The following is a 23,882-nucleotide window of genomic DNA, read 5'->3' as shown; positions in this document are numbered from 1 at the left end:
AATGACAAAATTATACTGAGAGCTCAAAACATGTATTTTGTATAAGAAAATATGAAATTTTAAAAGCATGTCCACTTCACCTCGATTGTCTTAGGAGAGAAAAACTAAGTCCTTTTCTCTTGAGTTCGTTAAGGATCTCCTGGTCATTTTCGGGGGGGAGGGGGGGCAAGGGTCATAACCATCATTTGGACTATTCCAGTTTTGGTGGCTACGTTCTGTAGACTCATTGTGATTTCAGTGCGATTGGGTTATTATGAAAGACTTGTTCTTTATACAACAGAAGCAATATCCAGCCCCATATGCTCTCCAGAGGGAGTATTATTTTGTAAGTGAAGAAGTAATGGTACTAACTTTGTTCATCAGGCACTGCGTTCTAGGCACGGAGACAGATGTCCTATATCCACTCTCTAATCCACAACAACCCTTTGAAGCAAACATCGTGCTCACCATTTTATAGATGAGGAAACAGGCTCAGAACAGTTACAGAAGTTGACCAAATTGGACAGGCCAGTAAGTGGCAGTTATTGTATGCCTGCTACGTATTTTCAGTAATATATTTCAAATAGATTAATATTTGATGTAATATTGCTACCATTCATATTGAATCTTATGATTCATGACTTTAAAAATGAGGGGGAGTGGGAGTCTACTCTTAGTTGACAGAATGAGTAGCACTTTAAGCCTGTTCTCTGCATATATTTAGACTGAAACACACAGAGAGCGCTGTATTCGTCTCTTTTTGCTTTCAGTGTTAATGCTGGCAGTTACTCTATGGAAAATGTGAGTGAAAAACCCTAATGAGTAGAAGGTATATTTTACTATATAATCATGTATTTACATGTGGGCATATACTGAATGAAGTGTTAACCTATGCGTATTACATGTAACTTTACTTGGAATACTTACATGCGAAGTGAACATATTTATATGGTGAGCTAGCTACGTGATGCTGAAAGAACCATCTGATTCATGGAAATTATTTAATCAGTGTGATTTTTTTATTACGAATCTTCATTCTTTAGTTCTTTATGTCATGTAATATAATATAAACACGATCCAAGTTGCAGTGTTCTCAGTGGGTTGTATTTATTCATAATGACTCTTTTTTTTCCAGCATCACAAAGGGCAGAAATGTGTTATAGCCATCTGAAAATACTAGTTTTATCTATTTCTGTCTTCATACCTATTGGTTCTCAGAACACAAGAAATAAAATCAGCACTACTGCTCCCTGGTGATCTTTACAAGAAAATTCTTTGAACATAAAGGATTATGATATCAATAAACTGAATTGAAAAGTATTAAATTTCTGATATGATGTAGCTTCTCTACGGACAGAGACAGAGGTGGTCTTAGGTCCCTTTTTTCCCTGCCCATATTATCAAAGTAACCTTTGTATGTGTTTCTAATAATGACATTTACACTTTGTTGCATATATGGAGTAACAGGGATTGCATGTGTTAGTAGATTACTTTTAATTGCTGTGTAAAAATGATACGTAATTGAAACGAAAAGCATTGTTTCCAGTCCCTTTTTTTTTTTTTTCCTCAAGTCCATCCTGTCAAGCTGAAAGCATGAAAGTTATTTTCTGGTGGTGTGATTAGATTGGGGCTGGACTCTCCAGCTGGCAGGCCTGTCTATGACTGGCGGCGGCCTGTCCCCAGTGCTTGTCATTTCCTGACATGCCTGACAGGATGGGGACAGCCGCCCCAGACAGGTTCATTAGATGGTGTTTTCTACAGCTGGGCTAAAAATAAATAAATAAATAAAAAGTCTGTGCTTTGTCAAGGCCCAAGCTGTAGGGGCCCTTCTTGTTGGTTTAAACCAGGGCCTTGTTTTGACAAATTTTGATCTGTGTGGTTTTTAGATTTTCTGACACATTTTTGTTTCTTTCCCCTTTGGCCTGCACTTTGTGCACCCTGCCTTGTTGCTGCTTCAAAATCCTAACAGTCTTCCCAAGAGAAAAAGAACCTCAGGTATTGAGATCCTAAAAGGAAAAACAGGGCTATACTCTATAAAATAGCAATAGTTAATTTATTTCCATGGTGATCTGCTCAATGATAGGAAAAACAATCTTAGGACTTGGGGTAAGCCAATTACAAGAAAGGTTAAGAGTTTTTCTAGTGCCAGAAACATGCCATCTACGTGAGAACATAGTATCATTACTAGCAGTCTACACTCTCAAATACACTGCTCTTTAGAACTGCCAGAAATTTAAGCAATCTTCATTCTTAGGCTTTTGGGAAGCTGACAGAGTTTTCCACTTGTGCTGATAGGCTTTGATGTCAGGAAGAGAAATTATAGAAGATTATAGAATACCTGCTAATTAAAACCAGAAATAAATTCCAAAATCAAATTTAGAAATGTGTTTCTTTGTCAATGATAGGGACATTTTAAAGTGAACTGGATTTGCCAAAAATTGGTGCACATTTGAAATGTACATGGATGCAGAGTCATGATTTAGCATTTTCAAGCTCAAATTTATACTTTTAAAACTGTGATGTTGGAAAGGGAAAAAAAAAAAATCTTTAGCCAAGAAATTATTCCTTCTGGGTTGTGCCTGCAATTAAAAAGTAGATATTGACGTCTTTACTTTATAAACTTGCTAGCCATGGTCTCTTTATTATCGTAGTTTCTGATAGCTTCTCTCTGTTGGGAGACACATCTGATCTTTAATTTTTAGAAAGCAGAACATGCCCAAATAGAAAACATTTGACATATATATTGATGTAATCTTAGTGCTACTGTGGTTAACTCTCTTTCTATTCACATGCGAGATACAAACTGTAATACTGTTTGTATCTCTGGTACTTTGTCATTGGTGTAATAAACAGTGTTGCTGAAAGAAAGCAGGCTCCTCATTCGCAGAAATCTTAGCCCTTACCTTTCCTTTGTATTGTTAGTTTCTGCTGCTTTAGTTCCCCGTCTCTATGACAACTGTTTAAATTGGGATGGGCAACTGTCATCTGGAGTATTACTGAGAGAAAAGTGTTAGTGAGCACACAGTTCCCATAGATAGAGCATTTCAATATAATCCAATTTTAATTGAGCTCCAGAGACTTTGATGTGCTGCAGAAGGTTGGGAGGGAGCTATTCCAGGGAGAAATTAAAGCAGCCCAGCAAGGCTTCACTACTCCAGACTGTCACCACTTTAAGTAAGCATTAGCATCAGACTTAACCTGCCCCTATGGAACATCTCACTTCTTTCTTCAGCTTTTCACTGATTTATTTTGCCATATGTAAAAGCAAAGCACTTTCATCTTTTTATATATGTTTTTACACCCATGTGATTAGGCTTGAAAAGCTTGTTCTGGACCTGAGATTCGTCTTACGCTGTCTATTGGACTTTGCTTCAGTGGTTCATAAAAGAAAAAGAAGGTAGAGTAGGGATTAGTTTGAAATTGTCAGCTATCATATATTAAACTTTCTTTTTAATATTACCGTGTAAAACCCTATCTTGGAGCTAAAAAGTTGAAGGTAGTGTAATTTTTATTTAGCTTTGATTTACCATTGAATTTCATTTTAATGCTTAGATGCTTAGGCATTTATTAAAGGCTTGGATTTTTATTTCAAAATGCATTAAAATATCTTTTCCTCATCACATGAAAAATACCTTTCAGGCAAAGCTGGTTTAAAACAGCCAAACACAGGCACATCAATCCTTCATGAAGAAAGCATGAATCTTTTTTTATTTTTTAATGAGGAGGAAAATGGATATTTTTCCATGTATATTGAAAGATCTTTTAAGTACTTTGAAATATAATGTTGAATACATTAGGTCTTTTATTTATAATAAAAATGACATAAAACCACAATATTAATTAAAATACTTAAACAACACTAAATATAATGCTTGTGATGTCAAAAAGCTTTGTTACAGATATGGTAAACTGAAGAAAGTTATCACCTGTCTACAGACATGAGATTTCGGATCTATATATATTGGCACATTTAAAAAATAAATTACAAATGTATGTTGAGCAATTAAGTAAAATTATGACAATAGTTAGAAATTAGTTTAGTATATGCATCATCATAGATACTTCTAGATTTTCTTGTGGATTTACTGTACAGCTAATGAAGCTTAGGCACCAGGGTCCCTTAGTCCACAGAGCCTGTGAAAGATGAAAGTTTCTGGGAATTGTGTAGTGGGCTGTTTACTCAACTGTTTTAAGAGCCCTCAAAAGAAAACAACCTTAATGTCCCAGGCTCCAATATTTGTTGTGACTTTTTTTTTTCTTATTCTTAATAAGTATTCACTTACATAACGTATCTAATTTTTTATTTGTGAGTTTATGTTCCTTTTCTTTGAAAAAGCATCTAAAAATGTAAGCTTAGTCCGTATTTTATTTAATTACTTTATTGAATTAGCCCCTTCCCCCCGTTGGTGGGCATTTCCCTCCATTTTTTGGTATTATAAGCAATACGGCAGTCAAGAATCTAGTACATACTTTGTCTTGCTTCATTTGCACAGGAGAAATTCCTAGCAACGAGATTACTGGGTCAAGGGTGTATGTGTTTGAAATTTTGATAGATAATGCCAAAATCTTCTCCATAGAAGTTATACTATATGTATGTCTATGTTTCCATATAGGTAAAGTTAATCATGTTTTCAATCAACAAAAAGCCATTTGCACTGTATTTTCTGGGCTTTATCTGTTTGATGTGTTTTAAGCAAAAATTTCCTGTATCACAATGTCTATAGGAGGCAATTATTGATAAATAATACAGTTTGTCTTGTGTATGTGTTTTTGCGTATTAGATATCATACGGACCTCTATTACGTATTATGAAAATTACATACATGTATGTTTATCTCCTTTTTTCCCTACTTCCCATCTGGATTAATTTGTTATTCCTCTGTGGAATGCCCTCCCACATTTTAGTGGCATAAGTTATAAGGGTCAGCATCTTTTGAATTTCCCTACCTACCCAATAAGAATTTTTCTGCTGTGGCATAAAAACAAAAATTGTGAACTGTCTGACATTATTTAAAATATAATTAGGGGCTCCTGATGGCTCAGTCTGTTAAGTGTCTGCGTTTGGCTCAGGTCATGATCCCAGGGTCCTGGGAACGAGCCCCACATTGGGCTCCCTGCTTAGCGGGGAGTCTGCTTCTCTCTCTGCCTCTCCCCTACCCACCCCCCCCCCGACTTGTGCTCTCTCTCGTGCTCACTCTTTCTCTCTCAAATAAATAAATAAAATATTTTAATAAAAAATAAAAAATATATAATTTAATTAGCTAAATATATTAGTATATCTTGTTATACTTACTATATAGAATTCTGTATCACAAAGGCCACCTTCTTTGTAAATTAGTTTGCATGTGGATATCTCTGGTTTACAGTTTTATTTATTTACTAAGGCATGAATATTGGAGAAACATACAGTGGAGTTCCACCGAGCTACACACACTTGCTGTGTGCCAGACACAATGCTAAGTGCCAGGGAAAACATTCACCGTTGATATGGGGTTGAGACTGAGACTTACAAATAACCTCCTAATTAGGGAAAATAATATTATTAGGTTTACTTATACTATTAGTGAAGAGCAAAACTTTAATAAAAATTAGATATTTTAATTTATGTTATTCATTGGCTATCATTTTTTTATAGTCAAGTGTAGATAGGTTGGTTGTTTCTGTTCACACATTTTATTTGCACAAGTTCATGCTTACATGAGTGATGATGGGCATAGTGATTGCATTATCTAGAATCTGGACCAAACCTCTGATCTTTTTTCATGATACCTCATCATCTGCCAGTAACCCTAAACCTAGAATGTGGTGGAGAGCACCATTCACCCAGTCACTGGAGCCAGAAACTCTTGCAAAAGTTTAATTCCTTTCATTTCTTTATGTCAGCATTAAACAAAACAAAAACACAGGGTCTTCCTAATTCTGCTCATAAATATGTTTACTCTCTTTCCTTTCCTCTTCCTCTTTTCGGCAACTGCCTTAGATTAGACTTCCTTTACTTTCTAGTGGCAGAGTTCAGGTTTCCAGTCTAGCATCCTTCCAAATCCTTCTCACCACTTCTAGAACGTCTTTCTAGCATGCAGATTTAATGCTATACCTGTGCTCCTTTCACTGGTCTTAGTGGCGTCACAATCGCCATTAGAGCTACCATTTAATGAAAGCTAGTTTAAAATCAATGTCTCCATGTATCCTTTCTGCAGTAAAATGCCCTGGATGGCCTCTTGCCTATAGCAAGGTGATCTCTGGTACTTATACTAGAGACACCTGTTAAATACAGTAACCTATTTAATGTTTTTTTTAGCAACCCAGTAAAATCGAATTATTATATCAATTATCAAGGCTTCTACACAGAGAAAGTATGAGCTGTGTGTAAGGAGGGACCATCTTTCTCTTGTTCACTAGTGTATTTCCATCACCTAGCACAACATTGGGAACCTCGTAAGTGCTGACTAAATTGTTTTTTGATAAATAAATGATATGTGATGCTAACAGCCTTGCCTGGGGACAGAATACTTGCTCGTGATGTTCAAATGAAACACATAAATGGCAAATTATCAGCAAAAGAGTATTTTGCTGCAAATAGCTTTACAACGAAGGAATATAAAGTAAACAGAAGAAACAAATATAGTCTTGGAGCATTATGGTAATGAAGAAGAGACTTGGGGCGGGGGATACCGAACCCTGGAAGTACTATTTTCATTGCCTGTAAAAGTTGGGAGCTCTCTAACACCTCTTCTTACCCCCCCAATCACAAATATTTGTGTGAAAGACATTCAGGTACAAACAAGTGGTGTTTCCCGAGCTGCTTACGTTTAGGTTGAGTTGCGTTTCTTGAAGAGCTGTTAATTTTCCTGTAATATAGAAAACCGAGAGTAGGACTAAAAGTACCACAGGAAATTCAGGTGCTGAAATGTCTCTAGCTGAAGCAGTAAGATTTTTTTTTTTAAAGAGTAAACTTCAAACATGGCAAACAGAGCACTCAAAGCCATCCAGTAAGTGGTATATTAGAACCAATTCTTGGAAACAGCCAGATTTAGCTGAGCAGCTGTGAGATGCAAGCAGAGTTTGGATAAGAGGATAATGGACACTGGAGAAGGACCCGGGCCAAGACCACAGCAGGGACTGGTTCTCATCACTCCGGACTGGGAGTTTCACGAAGGTTCTGGTGGGGAAGAATTGGGAGTTCATTTGTTCGGCGCATATATGTGGCACTACCTTTGTACCGACCTCTCCACTAGACACTCTATATGTTATTTACCTTAATACAACAACCCAGTGAAGTGGATATGATCATTCTTATTTTATGTGAGTGGAAACTGTGTCTCGGTTACATTAAGGAATGTTCTCAAGTGAACACAGCTCTGAAGTGGTTACGTCAGACTTCAGTCTTTCTGTCATCCTCAAAAATCCAAGTACTTTCTACTCCAGTTTGGCATACAGATTTATAAAAAAATTTCATAGTCCACCAGACTAAGTGCTAGCAAACTATGTACTTTTTGGCACGTACTGGTTGTGTGAGGAAATGTGTCAAGGGTAACACTAATACTGTGGTGGGCAGATACACGTGAAAATAACCCCCACGTGGGACTTCCCGAATGCAGATTCCCTACGGAAGGATTGGGCTTCATCCTATAGCTGCTCTTTGAGAGACCATGATTCTAGAAGAGCTTCAGCTCTGAAAAAGAAAAACAAATTCTCATAAACCCCAAGGATGCACCTATGAGTGCCCAAGAGGACTCAGGTTTTCAAGGGAAAACATATTTATAAACTGCACTTGTATTTTACGAAAATAGCTTTCAGTTGCTAATTATCACTGAAAAAGAAGTCTTTAAAACTTGAAAAATAATTCACATTCATATTGTCTTTCCTGTCCCTGATGAGCCTGGTACCTGCCTGACAGACACATGATGAAAGTTAGATGTCTTTTGAGGAGATGTTTTTTTGAGCAGTCAGCTTTTAATACAAAGTAGGACTTTATCAGGCAGACAAGGAAGGAAAGCTATTCCAGAGCATACACAAAGTATGGAAATGTTTAATGTTTGCATATTTTTAAAAATTTTAGTATATTTTTTGGAACTGTTTGGATTACAGACACTTGAGCAGACTGTACAGAATTTCTAGTTGTGTGTGTGTGTGTGTGCGCGCGCGCGTGTGTGTGGTATTAAGCTTCTTCCTTCTTCAGATAAAACAGACATGAAGGTTGCATCAGGCAATAAGAGTTTGGATCAGAAAACGTCCAGCTGCGGGTAATACATACCCTAACTCAGATAGCTTTATCTGTATGGATGGGTGTGCATGCATCACAAAATAGCAAGTCCTGAATTACACTGGTCTCCAGGGTTGATTGATTCAGCCACTTCTATATGTTTTCAAGAACCCAGGCCCATTCCCCATCTCCGTTCTGTCATCCTGGGTTTGTCCTAGTTCTCGCGTTGATAGCAGTGTAGCTTGAACATTTCCCCAAATCAGCATAAGCCGAGGAATGTTCACAGGACGGAGAGAGTATCTCTTCCACTGGTTTCCTCTTAATTGTGGGGACACTTGTACAAAATTGATCTACCCCTGGGACTGGCCCGGGGTCAGTATGTCCCGACTCAGAAGTGCATGGAAGAGAAGTCAGTAGAACACAATCGGAGTTCTGTTAATCAGGGAAGTGGAGGATGGGGGAAGCAGGAGTAGATTCCAAGTGGGGAAGCAATAGTGTCGACTACAGTTTATTTTAGGAAAATATGGTAACGTTCAAGTGGGAAATTCTCATCAGGCCTTCTGAGAAACTGGAATTTCATCCAGGTTCCATGACCCAGTTTTTTAATGTCCCTTCAACCATGGACATTCATTAACATTACAGCGCCAGTTACTCTCCATTTTTACTCATATTGTTGCTCCTACAGACTGACTCTTAAATATACCTTTAATTCAGTCATTCAACAGGTTATTTGTTGAGTTTCTACAATGTAACAGACACTGTGCCAAGCAGTAGAGATACAGTAATGGGCAGAAACAAATGGTCAAAGAGTAGAGGAGATTACATTAATAAAATCTGTAATAAATTTGCAAATTTGTGGTTAAATGCTGTAAGGAGAACTTCTCTCATAGATGGTGCTGTGAGAGTATGTGATACGGGTGGGTGGGGAGGTTAACCTAGCAAGAGAGATCAGTTGAGAAAACAGAGAGTAAAGAAAGCTCAAGAATGAGTAGAAATGAAGTAAGCAAATAGGGGAGGGAAGATATTTCCAGAGAAGAAAGAACATGTGCATTGGCCCTGTGACAGGAAACAATATGGTACAGATAAGAGATTGAGGGAAGACCAGTGGAGCTGGGGCCAGGAGAGCAAAGTGGTACCAGATGTGTCTGGTTCGAGAGATGGTTACACCACTAGACGCTTCTCTTTCGGTCTTGGCTTCTGCTTCAGAATTCCTGCTGCTTATGATTTCTGGTGATTGCTGCCTTCTCTGTCTTCTGGCTTCTTCTCACCTTCCTGTTAGAATTGTCTCTGAATATCTCACATTCACATCATTAAGAGGGATTATCTGATGGTGTCAGCCAGTCAACATTCGTGAAAGCCTGGTTCTGATGGACAGACAGGATTCTCACAGCCACTAGCTGTGGCTGTCCTACTTAGATCATTACTTTTATATTAGGTGTCCATCCTAGTTCAATCCACCATGGCCAGAGTTGTGGGATCATACGTAATTAAGATGGTAAAAGGGAACTTTTCAGGAGGGGGTACCTTCCATGTCCTGTCCAATACATAATGAATTGGGAATCAGCTCTGGATTATCTTAACATGACTGCTTTTTAATTAATATAAGCCATATAAATTATAACTTTCCTGCACATGTGTGTTACTAAACATGGATCAACAGAGGCATTTATAATTAATTACTACTGTTAAATTACTGATGTGTGCTGGGCTCTGTGCTAAGTATGAAAAATACAGAGATGCACTGAGAGTTTTTGCCTTCAGTGAGCTCACAGGTTAGCAAGAGACACCAACAAGGAAGCCAACAGTTGTAGTAGTGGTCTAGTAGGTGTCCTAGGTGGGTACAGGGTTCTCAGAGGGAGCAGCAGGCTCTTCCAGCTCAGTCATTACTAGGAGTTAATTAGAAGAACTAAATAGGGAGACACCTCCCAGGCAGAAGAAACGGCATGTACAAGGATACAGAAGCATGACAGAACATGGTACCTTTGGGAGCTGAAAAGTGTTCAGGGTGGTTAGGATTTAAGAACCAGGCATAATGCACATTGTAGCTAAATATGGGATTTTTTTTACTACTATTAATAGTAGTTAACACTTATTAAATGCTTACTGTGTACCATAAGTATATAAGATTTATATATATAAGCTCCATGATGATAAAAGAATTTTTTAATAAAATTGTTTTAATTTGTTAAAAGATTTCTCTCGTAGCATAATTAGATCTCCAGTCAAAAGCAATTCTCCTTTATGTCTACTCCGCAAGTTAAGAATGATTTCACTATTGCAACAATTACTGCAAATGCCCAATCTAATCTTCTATCATTTCTGACTGCACCTAGAACTTGAATATGAAATATTTGCAAAAAGGGAAAACAGTTTGTGCTAGCAATTCATAGTAGCCACAAATCAGACCCTATTACCAAAAAGGTTCAAAGAGAAACCTGTAATTCAGAAACCCAAATGAGCTCACATAGAAGAAAATAAAGGTAAAAGCAGGAGAATTTTATATATATATATATATATATATATATATATATATATATATATATATATATGTATGTATAACTAGTTTAAAACTTGCCACCATGCAGAATAATACAGGGGAAGTTAACATATCCAGTATGTAAATGAAAGTAAATTCTAGAAACCGGAAATAAGCTTCTTTTCAATGTTGTAGAGTTCTCCCCCCCGCTACTCCATTCTTCCCTTTTTGTTAAATAACAGCAGAGGGACAAATAGAAGATTTTAGAGTTTGCCAAATTTGAGAAAATGAGAAAACACAGCCAAATATATAGTAGTTACACATGGAGACAGTCATGTGTAGGACAAAAATTAAGCAACCTTGTCAATATCATTTAATTTTGAGAATTTTACCACAATTTCGAGAGTATGCATTTGAAGGTGAAGTAGACACAGAGGACTCCAGCTGCAACTCGAAGTTCGTAAACTGAATTTTCGATATTTTCTTCAACAAAAATTGATTGAGTTCCTTCCATGTGCAGGTTCTGTAAGGAATACAAAAAGAATGACACCCAGTCTCTACCCTCAAGAAGTCTCCAACTGTTTATGGGATATATGTAATAAAATAAGGAAATTTAAAAGTACTTGACATGGCGTGAGATACTACTATTGGGGAGGTACAAACAATACTCTTTCTGACAGAGTTCACGGTTGTCTACCAGTGACTATAAAATAGCATTCCCATAGATAATCGGGACCATGTCTACCCTGTAGCCGCAGCAGTGATTTCAGGTGCAAATTGCATCATCTCAGCTCTTTGTTTAACATAGGGGCTCTCAGAGTGTTTCTCTCAGACTGCAAGTTCAACTCTAACATGAATTACCTAGTATTTCCCCATGTCCTGGTTCCCCGCCCACCGTTCATTATTCTAATTTTACTTTGCACGTCTCTCCTCTTTACAATATATGTTCCAGACAGCCTGGACCCATTCCCCAAAGCACCATATTTGCATACACGTTGTTCCTTCTGCTCGAGATGCTCTTCTTCCCCCTGTGTCCAGTGTTTGTGATTCTCCAGCAGACCGTGAACTAGGTGCGGTGAAGGATTCTGCCCCTCTTGCTCGCCATCAGCTCGTAGAGGTCAATCGATAAATCTTTGCTAAATGAACGTCCCTGAAAGTAAATAAAATTGATAAGTCATGAGGACAGGCTTGGTAGAAAAGAGCTGGCCGACTCACAGACAGGAAGAGAGGATAGGAAGAAGCCTCCTCAGAATTGTCACTACCGACAGGCGTGGTAGCTTCATGTCCCAAATAGTTGGGCTTTCTCATTAGAGCTTAGCACTGTGAGTTTGGAGAATTTCTAGAATACAAACTGCCACTAAGGAAACAATAGCTGTGACTGTTCGCTTAGTAAGTTTGTTCGCTGTGGTCCAGTTTTCTCCTCCCTTGCTGGCAATGTTGTGTGTGTGTCTGAGTGTGTCTGTCTGTTGGGCAATAATTATAGTTGTAAGTTATCATTTGTTTAGCACTTCCTGTGTGCCGGGCACTGTATTAAGCATTTTTAAGAGGAGTTATTCCATTCAGGCCTCACGATCACCCTGTGCGGTAAGGTATTATTCTTTCCCCAAATCTTAAGATAAGTAAACTAGCTATCAAAAAGAACGATTTCTCAACATTTGCTGCAACATGGACGGCACTGGAGGAGATAATGCTAAGTGAAATAAGTCAAGCAGAGAAAGACAACTATCATATGATTTCTCTCATCTATGGAACATAAGAACTAGGATGATCAGTAGGGGAAGAAAGGAATAAAGAAAGGGGGGTAATCAGAAGGGGGAATGAAGCATGAGAGAGTATGGACTCTGAGAAACAAACTGAGGGCTTCAGAGGGGAGGGGGGTGGGGGAATGGGATAGACTGGTGATGGGTAGTAAGGAGGGCACGTATTGCATGGTGCACTGGGTGTTATATGAAACTAATGAGTCATCAAACTTTACATCAAAAACCAGGGATGTACTGTATGGTGACTAACATAATATAATTAAAAAAATTTTAAAAAAAAAAAAGACAAGTAAACTAAAGAATTGAAAAGTAACTAACATACCCGAGGTCTCACATCTAGTGAGTAAGAGACGCAGGCTAGACGCAGGTCCTAGGGTGACTTTAAATCTAGGACAGGCAGATATGTACATTGATGAATTACAGCAAAAAGCAAGGTTATTAAATAAAAAGCTCTCTGTGGATGGGCTGCCTAAATTTCCCCCAGTTGGAGGACGTTGTAGTCTTGCAGTTTTAATCCACATACCGATAATATCTGTGTTTATGAATATTTAACCTCAGACATATGGCAGGAATAGTATCTATTATTTCATTTTCATTGAGAGTATATTTTCTGTAAACCCTCATTTTGCCAGCTTCATTTCTTCAGCATTTTTGCTTACTTCAAAGTTTAGCCATTTAGTTTGCCCCATCTTCAACTTTGTATCACCAAATTATTTATTTTCATCAGGAAAAAATTTACAGAAAGATTTGATTCCGTGATCAGTGTTTCACTCTGCGTTAGATTTTACTGATTACGGTGGCTGCCCTTGACAGTTTTATTCCGATGATTGTATTCATTATTCATTGGAGGAGAGGCTAAAGTGACTCTTCCATCAGCTCTTTGAGGGTTTCTTTATTGTGTGGGGCTGGTCTATCACAATTGTCCCCTTTTTTTTTTATCTGTTCTGTAAAAAAAATTTCATAAAACTATATACCACCTAATATTGTGTGTCAACTTAGCTCAATATTAAAAAACACTCTGTTCTTTTTTAAGTTTACATCTAAATTTTTTCATAAGTTCAAACATTTTTAAAGATATAATAACCTCATGTTCCAAATACTGATATTTTAAAGCAAAAAAAATTATATCACTGTTCCATGAAAGGGAGATAGATGCTAAGTGACTTCCAAAGGCCAAAGAAGCCATAAGACTGAAGAAAAAGGCCAACAAGTCCAGCGTGATGAGAAATGGTTGATTGAGGAAACCTACGGAGAGGTAGGGCTGCTAGGAGAGGAGTAGAGAGCTTCCGCAACCCCACAGCCCTTTTAAGGCCTGATTTTATGGCCCTAGAGGCTGGGAGTACACGGTGAGGGACCACCCAGGAGGAGAATCTTTAAGAATAGGTGTGTGTGTGGAGTCGCGTCTCCAGTGCAGATCAAGAATGCTATGCCCCCGAGAGTGTACTTAAGGGTGTGGTTAAACAAAAGGGAAGAATGTGGGTGGGGGGCTCTGCTCAAGAAGGTTTCAGGTGACAGAAAGGTCATCCTGGGCGATTTCTACAAGATGGTTAGTCTGGTTCACACAGTCACTTTTCAGAAGGATTCAATAGAATCAAATATACCCAATAGAATAGGGATTTGATTACTGTCATCACCCATTTTAAAACACATGAATAATAAGGGGCGCCTGCATGGCTCAGTTGGTTAAAATACACGAATAATCTTTTTTCAAATGGACATTTTATGTAATTCCTCTTTCTCTTTGAACTCATGTTTCCATTTGATTCCCTCCCTAAAATTTATCTAAGATATTTTATTCTTGGGGCACCTGGGTGGCACAGTCGTTAAGCGTCTGCCTTTGGCTCAGGGCGTGATCCCAGCGTTCTGGGATCGAGCCCCACATCAGGCTCCTCCGCTGGGAGCCTGCTTCTTCCTCTCCCACTCCCCCTGCTTGTGTTCCCTCTCTCGCTGGCTGTCTCTGTCAAATAAATAAATAAAGTCTTAAAAAAAAAAAGGTATTTTATTCTTGAAAGTCTTTTATTGCCCACTATATTATACTAATCTGCAAAAAGTATATACATTTATGAATTAAAGTTTTAATTTTTTTAATTCCTAAGACTGTAAAATTTTAAGTATTTAGCACTTTTATTCAGGAATAATTATTATTATAAATGACATCAGCTTACAATCACACAACAACATAAATATGAACTTTGAAAAATAATTATTAAACACAAAAAAATGCTATTGGAAATTAATCTCTTAATGAGACGAATGGTTAATATATCCACATATGAATATTGCTAGGACAATACAAGGATCAATATTACAGCTCCTCCTAGCTTTCTTTTTTGTAGATATGTTGAAAAATCTTGTTTACATAAATCAATAGGATATTGAAGTTTTATTATAGTAGTGTTAACAGTTTTTTGTACCACTTCTAAGTTGTATGCTAAAAATCAGTGATCTATAATCAAAAATTATTTTTAATTATCTCTCCATTGTCAGCTCAGATCCAACTTCAGTCTTTCAAAGTGACTTAAGAAACCATGTGATTCGCAAAAGGATTTTTTTTTAATCTAGTCATTGAGGACATCCGCTTTTTAACAACTCTGTCACTATTTTGACTTGTCCATTATTCGAGGCTCCTCCCTCCTCAACAGACCTCATACCCCAGGCAATACACCATAGAGAGCCTCCTCCCCCCCCCATTTTTTTTTTAATAGGAAAAGGGCAATGGGAAAAAGATATGAGTAAGAGGACCTGTGCTTCCCTCGGAAGTTCAGTCTCAGCCAGATAGATTTTAAGAAGTTGAGGATCTGAGGGCATCTGGGTGGCTCAGTGGGTTAAGTGCCTTCAGCTCAGGTCATGATCCCAGGGTCCTGGGGTCCTGTCAGTCTCCCTGCTCCCTGTGGGGAGTCTGCTTCTCCCTCTCCCTTCCCCCGCTTGTGCTCTCTCTCTCTCTTTCCTCTCACTCACTCTCTCTCTCAAATAAATAAATAAAATCTTTAAAAAAAAAAATCTGAGGATCCGGACATTTATTCTGTTAAATTATGTGTGCCTAACTTATCTCTTGGAAAGCTAGTGCATTGCCCGTTCAGAAGAGGCTGTTCCGTTGTGTTTCTCTGTCAGTCCTTGCACGCACGTCTAATTATTTCTTACATAGCTCATACTTCTCCATGCCTTTAGCGAGGAAATAGCATCACGAAGACAATGTGGGGGGAACAGAGGGGAGAGTGTCAGCCGTCTCGCTGTCTCTGCTGTTCCCTACATCCTCACCCTTGTGCCACCACAGCAGTCAGCAGTCAGAGATGATCTTGCACAGGGTCGTTGTAGAAACCAAGCTTCCTCCATCTTGGGGTGCGGCTTTCCTTCCAGGCCTTAGAATTCTCTCTGTTCAGCTGGCAGATGGGAAAAGAACATGCACCATCACGTATGAATGTAAACCTGAAATTACTTTTGAACTATTCCCTCTTGAATATATTTGTTATATCCCAAATCACTGAACACGTATATGGAATTATTAAAGTAATGGGGACTTGTAACTTTACATTGTACTAAACCCCTTTAATTAAGCTGCAAGCACCAGTCAGGTAGATATGACGACCTCATGAACACTGAAAAGGGCATGTCTATCCAGCCTTCCACGACGTTTTCATCAATTCTTAACAGAAAATACAACCTACAGCAAAATTCAGATCTTGCATATTGAAAAAAGAAAGTATTTGTAATACTTGTTCTAACAGATGTGTTCGATGATTTGAGATCAGCAAAGATATCACTAAACAAGTACGTTTTTAGGTTGCACGATATTGCTGACTTAAAAAGGGGAAAAAAAGATAAAACTGGTTTGACAGCCCTATACGTGTTTCTGACAACATATACATGTCTGATACACATGCGTGCACAGCAAGCCGATTTTTCTTCAACAGGATCATCAAATAATCTGTGTTAAGCACACATTTGGGTGAGATGGCTTACAAGGGGTCTCTATTACATTTGTTTTATATTGCTTCCTGAGTGCTTCAGTTCATAAGTGAGAGGAGCACACCTCAGGGTATGAGGCCAGCGTGAACTCTTTCTCCCTTCACTTCTTTTGGATTGTAAGCAGGTGGCTCAAAACAGTTCAGGGGTCACTTAAGAAAATCACAAAGTTCCCTAAGATTTGGGATCGAGATGCTTTCGTATTCTCGTTTATGACTTACATGATGTCCTAAAAATTTTTATTCGATTTTCAGAAAACAAAACTGAATTGCGGTAGTTAGCCTTTGTTGATTGGGTTTCGTAGTATATTAAATAATTTGGAGAAGTAGGCAGGGACCGGCCAGATGATATAGGAAGGTTGACTTAAGGAAGAGAACAAAAGCCGCAAACCTCAAACATAGATGAAAGTACATCCGTGGTGCAGAAAAGCAGGGGTGGTGTAGGTGAGGAACGGACTTCCAGAGTTGCTGTGGCAGGTTCGGAAACTTACGGAACTTAATGTAACTAGTAAAAGTATAACTCAAATACAGTCCGTTTTAGAGTATCAGGTCATATTTCAGACCCGGGCTTGAGGCCCAGGTTTTTATAGAAACGTGCCATAAACTCAATATTTAACCAACTATAAATGATATTACTTTACATTTCTGAAATACATACAGATCGATTAAGCCCCGCATCACTTGCCTGAAGTTGTACCGTAACGGGTCACTGTGCCTCCGGCCTCACGACCTTCTACGGCGGCCTCCGCGGACCGCCCAGCAGGTGTTGTCAAGTCCCACTAGGGTACCCCCCGCTGAGTGGGGGGGCTTTCTCGTTGCCCACGAGCAGGGGAGAGTAAAGGAGATCGTGGTGTAGTCTAAGGCACCCATGGCGATCACAGAACTTACCTGAATGCCAGTGTTTTATCTCAGCAGTTCATCATTGCTTACATTTTATTTTCCATCCTGTCTGTATGAATGTCACTAAAAAAAATGTTCAGTTACTTACCAGAAATAAAACTGATGCTCAAGAGGGGTGCCGAATGATATTCTGTGACACGCCTCAGTATACATTTTTCTTTCTAAGTGAGAGATGTCAGACTATAAAAGTCAAAATACTGTAGCCCAAAGACCTTCTCTAACCCCTCTAGCATGAAGGCCTCCTTTTTGTGAGGGGGCATGGTCTTTCAGGGTGGGGTGTAACTGAGTCTAGAGTTCGCCAAGGGTTGAAAATTAGACTACCACAGAAGAGAAACCAGTTATCCTATTTCGTTTTTTCAGGACTTAATTAAATCTAAAGTCGGGAGAGATGTCTGGTGGGCTCCGCCATTAAGATAGCAAACATGAGACGTCTGAGGGCCAAACTAGAAAGCTTTCTCTAATCCAGCCAAGCAGTCGGAAATGCCCACACGTTGTAAGATTTCTTTGTAGCCTTCCCCATATGTATTCTCTCTGTTCAATTCTGGTAGTGATTTATTCAACAAACAATTGTGTATGGAGCACATATACACCAGGCACTGTTTTAGGCACTGCGTAGTGAGCAGCAAATGCGACAGACAGGGTCCCGTTCTCAGAAAACGTTCACCTCACTGGGGGAGGACAGAGAAAAAAGAAACAAGAAAATAAATAAGTGCCATGCACAGAATTAAAATAAAGTGATACGATAGAAGAGACAGTAGAGGTTAGTTCTGGTGATTCTGCGCTGGGTGCCAGGAAAGGCATCCCCTCACAAGAGGAGATATAAAAAATGTTGAAATAAAATATTTTAGGAGAGTTTTATTGCATATGCAATTTTGAAGGGAATGAGAAGAAGGGAAAGCGGGAGGTGGTTTGTTATAAAAAAAAGAAGAGGACTCTAAGCTCTAGTGGATTTCCTGGCAGGGAATTATAACCAGTTTAGGGCATTATCTTTTATCAGCCCATCGTTAAGGATTTCAAAAGCTTAAATATAACATAGGTTACTGTAAAGTAATTAGGAAGATTTTTTTTAAATAAAGTTGTAAGTAGTTACATATATAACTGATTTTCCTTCCCACAGCCCCGTTGGTAAGGGCTGTACACTTATTCAGATGATTCTGCCCTTGCCCAAAATAGCTTTGTACCTTTGGCTCTGTCTTTTGGAATTTGCTTCCTGAGCTGTGTACTACTACCCCTACTAGCAAAATAATTTTCGTTTAGTTTTATTCTCCCTCGTTTTAGTCCTTGCCTCTAGGCTTTGCTGACTTCCTCTGATTATCTCAGTTTCCTTTTCTCTTGCTCCTGAGGGCCCCTAAGGAGTGTCATGGCCCCAGCTGGAGGGAGAATTGATTGAGTTTGTCTATCAGTCCAGATCCATTGGGAGAGAAAAACCACATAGCAACTTAAACAGGGAAAGTGTAATATGAATAATTATAACATAAATTATACCAGGAGATTAGAGTAACAGGGAATGGTTAGTAAGAAGCAAAAAGAATTCTAAGGATTATAAAAAGAGTATTGGAAAGGAGAGCCCCCACCCTTAGAGCTGTCACTGAACCCAGGGAAGACCCCCCAGGCCTCCCTGGGGAAGGCTGGGGTGTAGCTCACTGAAGGGTGGAGAAGTCACTCTGGTGCTCTGCTGGGGGTACTTGCTGGAGTTCTATCCTCTAGAAAGGTCCAGAAGTCTACCCCCTAGGGAGTCATTGAAAGGAGGGGTTCTCACCAGAGGCACTCTGCTACAAAACTGCCTGGGGCAGGGCGAAGTCCTGGAAAAGCCTTCCCATCACGGGGTGCTGTTGGCCATCACACCCTGCGGGGGCCGCCCTGCAGCAGCCCCAGGTTCCTCAGGAAGCCGCAGAGTGAGCTCGCCAGCACCAGGAAGGAGAACCCTTCCTCCCGCATGTGGTGTCTCCTCAGTGTCCTGTCCGGACAAAGCTTAACATCACGCCCGCTAGCAAAGCAGAAATAAAGGGTACGGATTCATTTTCACAGAACAAGCAGTTAAGGGTGAACTTGGGGCTGGAAAACCGTGAAGTAATAACCGGCAAAGTTGGTGAGACCGTCTTACAGGGAACACTTAAGGAGTCAGACTAACTCCTGTGTGTTTGTGAACTACCTGCCTGCCAGAAGTAAACTAACGGAAGGAATGCTTGACCAAAGATGCATCACATCATTCCCAAAGAGAAATAAGTAAACACGTGAGTGAGGGGTGTGTCTGTGTGTGTGTGTGTCTATGTGTCTGTCTCTTTTTGTCTCCATCCTCCTGGCACACCGGCTTTCCTAGAAGGGTGCCAACACAGCTTTCATGAAAAGGTTTCTGAGAGGATACTCATTGTACTGTTTGGGTTTTCAAATGACCTCAATAGTTACATTTTTTAGCGAAGTAATGGTCATGTGGAGGATTGTTTTTGTTGTTTTGGCTGTTTTATTTGTCTTAAAATTTTCCCTACTTGACGAAAAAGTTATCAGTCTTCTATCAGTACTCTTTCCATTAAAAAAAAATTATACTAGTCTGTGAAATTCAAGTCTGGAGAACATTGCACCAAACTAAGAATTTATTGAAAATAAATTGTGGCAAGGCAGTGTAACCCTTTTGTGAAATGTATAGTTTTACATTTAGAAGTCAAAACAACAGTTGTTGCTTTATGCTCAACAGTGAAGACATATAAACTTATAAACAGGACTTAAATAATAACTAAGGCCATGCACTTAAGGTTCTTGTCTCTGCTTAGACGAACCAGTAATAGTATTATTATCACTGTTTTTCAGATGATGAAAATCAGATGGCGTTAAATAATTTTTCCAAGGTCCTATAACTGCTACGTAGCAGAGCCAAGATTGCAATAGGAGTCTGACTGGCTCCAAAACGTCTCAGGATTTAAATAGATGTCTGACTGCCTCCAAAAACTTTCTAGCATCTAGGGAAAGACAAAAACTGAATTAAGGAGTTAGAAAATGGAATTTTCAAAATATACAAGACTAAAGGATCATATTTTTTTCCTAGAGAAAAGAAATGTGAAAAGGGAATTCATAACTTGTTTGCAAAGCTTAAGGAATATCATGCATGTAGAATTCAACCAGTTTTGATTTCAACAAAGCAAGTATAAATGTAGTAGGTTATATAGAGTATATTAATGCAAGTAGAAATGTGTCTTGTATTGTTGATGTGCATTGGCGTATCAGGAGGGGATGCACTTGTTGCGCATTTGCCTGCATGCCTTGATCAAGTATGGACTTACCGGTATCATGGAGCACGAAGTGCAGATATGGTGGCCGCTGAGATTCTTTCACTAACTCAGTATTCGGGCCAACCTCTCTGCAAGTCCCTTGGCCTTCCTCTCATGGTTATACAGTTGCTGTTACAGTTTCTGCCATTACATCTCCACTCAAGAAAGAAGGAAAAAGGAGTGTGCCAGCTACGAATACCTCATTTTATCAGCTGATACATCCCCCACTGGCTCTGGTTTTCTTCTCATTAGCCAGTCCTCGGTCAAATGTCCTCACCCTTAGTTTCAAGGGAATTTGAGAAAGCAAGGACTATCTTCGCTATGATTGGCTTATAGATCAGCCAGATTGGCCCCAGGACAGAATTCAGGCCACCCCTGTTGTTATAAATAAAGTTTTATTGGAACACAGCCACACCCTCATTTATACATTGTCTATGACTGCTTTCACTCTATAATGGCAAAGTTGAGTAGTTGTGATAGGGACCTTGTGACCTTTAAAGTCTAAGAATATTTGCTATTTGTCTTTTTACCAAAAATATTTGTTACCCCTGCCTTAGACCAATCATGATCCATTGCCTGGTGTTGACCACACGGACACTGGGGCTAACTGGGCTTCCGTTAAGCAAGGAAGAAGAAAGAAAAGGAATGTTGGAAAAGAACCAACAGCATATGTCAGGTTACTTTGTCCAACTAATTATATACAAGACCCAAAAACTATAATATATTTTCTGTTTTAAGTTACAGGGTCATTTAGAACATACAATTTTTCTGTTCCTTCATTTCTTCATGAGGCAACAAAGAAAATTTAGAAAGGTAGAAATTTTGCAAATACTATGTACAGAATCAAATGTTGTGATCTATCATGAATTCAAGAAGATAATCCCTACTTTACTGACTTTTATACAGCACTGTCTAAGATATTGTCAGACTAAGTCTTCACTGATTGACACTTCCCTTTAAACTATTTATTTTAGGTTCTTGCGTACACTGAAGGACTTCATGGAAAATGGATGTTCAGCGAGATACGAGCTGTATTTTCAAGACGTTATCTTCTGCAAAACACTGCTTTGGAAGTATTTATGGCAAACCGAAGTAAGGCCCCTTAAATATTTGGAAAGGAAATGTGCTCCTGTTTGGTTGTTATTTATTTGCATGGTGTGATAATCTTCATTTTCCCCTGCTGTATTTCTCTCTTTGATATGCCCTCACTAAAACAAAAATAAGAATTAATTTGTTTGAAAATGTTCATCCTAGATTTCTCATGGATAAAGTTATAGACTCTGGGAAACAAACTGAGGGCTTCAGAGGGGAGGGGAGTGGGGGAATGGGATAGGCTGGTGATGGGTAGTAAGGAGGGCACGTATTGCCTGGAGCCCTGTTATACGCAAACAATGAATCATGGAACTTTACATCAAAAACTAGGGATGGACTGTATCGTGACTAACATAATATAATAAAAACTATTATAAAAATTTTTTTCAACAAAATAATGATTATTTTTTAATGTTTAATTTGATTACTTTGTTCTAAAAAAAAAGTTATACAGAAAGCTGATTTTCCGTGAAGATTCATTACCTTTACAAATAAATCATGATAGGCACTTGAAAATGATTTCTAAAATTGATGGTTAGCTCTCCTGTGGTTTTCTAAATCGTGTTTTTTCTCCTTACCACAGCCTCGGTTATGTTTAATTTCCCTGATCAAGCAACAGTAAAAAAAGTTGTCTATAGCTTGCCTCGGGTTGGAGTAGGGACCAGCTATGGTTTGCCACAAGCCAGGTAATTATATCATATTACACATTATCTATGGTTCGTTAACATATTTTAATCTCAATATGACAGAAGTATAAATAAGGTTATATCATTATAATTATTTTGAGAACCAAGGAATTTTCTTTCTCTGCAAGCCATTTGTAGGGAAAGAGGTTATGAAAACAGCTATTTTAAGAATGACAGAATGGTTTGTGTATAGTTTTCTGTAACACATATGTAAATGAAGAAATAAAAAAATTGATTGCATATCATAGCTAACATATAATTAAGACTTTTTTGCTTAAGATCTTACAAAAAAACATACCTAAAGCCTCATGATATTTGTGATTAATTGCTGTATAGTCACATATAAGTTGTATTTGTAAATGGTATGTATAGATGCTTCTTCATGAAAATGATAAAACTCTTAGAATTTATTGAGATTAATAGTCATGAATGATGACGTGGTTTTAACCATTTCCTAAATCTTTCATCCTATTATTTTAAAATATCATTTGAAATCTGACTTTATTGAAAGATACTGATCTAATAGATGGCACTGTCAGTAATTATGGGTATCACTCAATTCAGTTAGTCAGCTTCTGGCTCCAAGTAGCAGAATACCTGTCTAAAAGTGGCTTAAACAAAAGGGTGTTTTGCCGTTGAGTCTTATTCTATAAACGCCTGGAGTTAAGGAGTTGCCAGTACTGCCTCAGAAGTTCACTGATATCAGACCCTCAGTTGACCTCACGTTCACAAAATCACCACTAGTGCTCCAGACACCACAGTTTCACCAACTGCATTAGGTGGGAAAAAGACACAAAGGATTTCTCCTCGAGGTTCTACATTTTTAGGAAAGAGTATATTTGTCAGATGCCTCCCGCAGTCTTTATCTCAAGTCCCTTTGGCCTGAATGGGGTGACCTTCCTGTGCTTGGAACAGTCACTGCCAAAGCGGAGTGAGTTTACTGGCTTAGGCCAATCATCCTCTCGTAAAACTCAGGGTAAACAAGACCTCTGAGCTCCTTGCCACCTCCTACTTGGACAAAATAGGTTTTCTGGTGGCAAGAAAGAAAGAAACCAGCTTTGGACAGACAAAGAACAGTGTCTTCTACATGGCCCGCTGTGTCCGTGGGCATTATTGCAGAGCTCCGCGTGGAGGGAAAGAAAAGCTAATCTTTGTCCGTCTTCCCTTAAATAGGCTACCGACATTTAAAAGACAGGGACTGTGTCTTTTTTATCTTGTCGTCTACAGCACCTAGCACAGTGCCTAATTGCCGAGGTGCTTTTTAGGTGCTGCTCAGCTGGAGTTAGCTTGCGTCGCGGTGTATCAGCTCTCGTGTTAAGCTTACGGTGTAAGACCAGTTCACTGACATGTATGAACATGCTCAGGCTATTTACTAGTAGAATGACAAGATTAAACTAAGACATTAGTGGATAATGAAGAAGTACTTCTGTAGAACACAGGTCAAAGGAAAAATACATTTAATCTATCAAAAAAAAAGAAAAAGAAAATGAGGTTAGTTTTGCAAGACTTGTTCTTACTGAATCAAAGCTGACTCATGTAATCACTGCTTCCTTTCCCAAGT

The 23,882-nt window shown here is 38.7% G+C and overlaps 1 protein-coding gene across 6 annotated transcripts in view; it reads left to right on the top strand.

Annotated features, from left to right (window-relative positions):
• The window catches only part of NBEA (neurobeachin), a 662,109-nt gene that overhangs the window by 524,349 nt on the left and 113,878 nt on the right, over nucleotides 1-23,882 (top strand). For all 6 annotated transcript variants that reach the window (XM_048215508.2, XM_048215507.2, XM_048215504.2 and 3 more), the window contains 2 exons: nucleotides 21,518-21,635; nucleotides 22,219-22,321. In XM_048215508.2, coding sequence (XP_048071465.2) covers nucleotides 21,518-21,635; nucleotides 22,219-22,321 — 221 coding nt within the window. The remainder of the gene's footprint in view (nucleotides 1-21,517; nucleotides 21,636-22,218; nucleotides 22,322-23,882) is intronic.

Source organism: Ursus arctos, unplaced genomic scaffold, assembly GCF_023065955.2.
Source record: "Ursus arctos isolate Adak ecotype North America unplaced genomic scaffold, UrsArc2.0 scaffold_10, whole genome shotgun sequence".
NCBI classification, from domain to species: domain Eukaryota; kingdom Metazoa; phylum Chordata; class Mammalia; order Carnivora; family Ursidae; genus Ursus; species Ursus arctos.
Note: the sequence above shows the minus strand (reverse complement) of the source record. Positions and strands in the feature narration are given on the sequence as shown.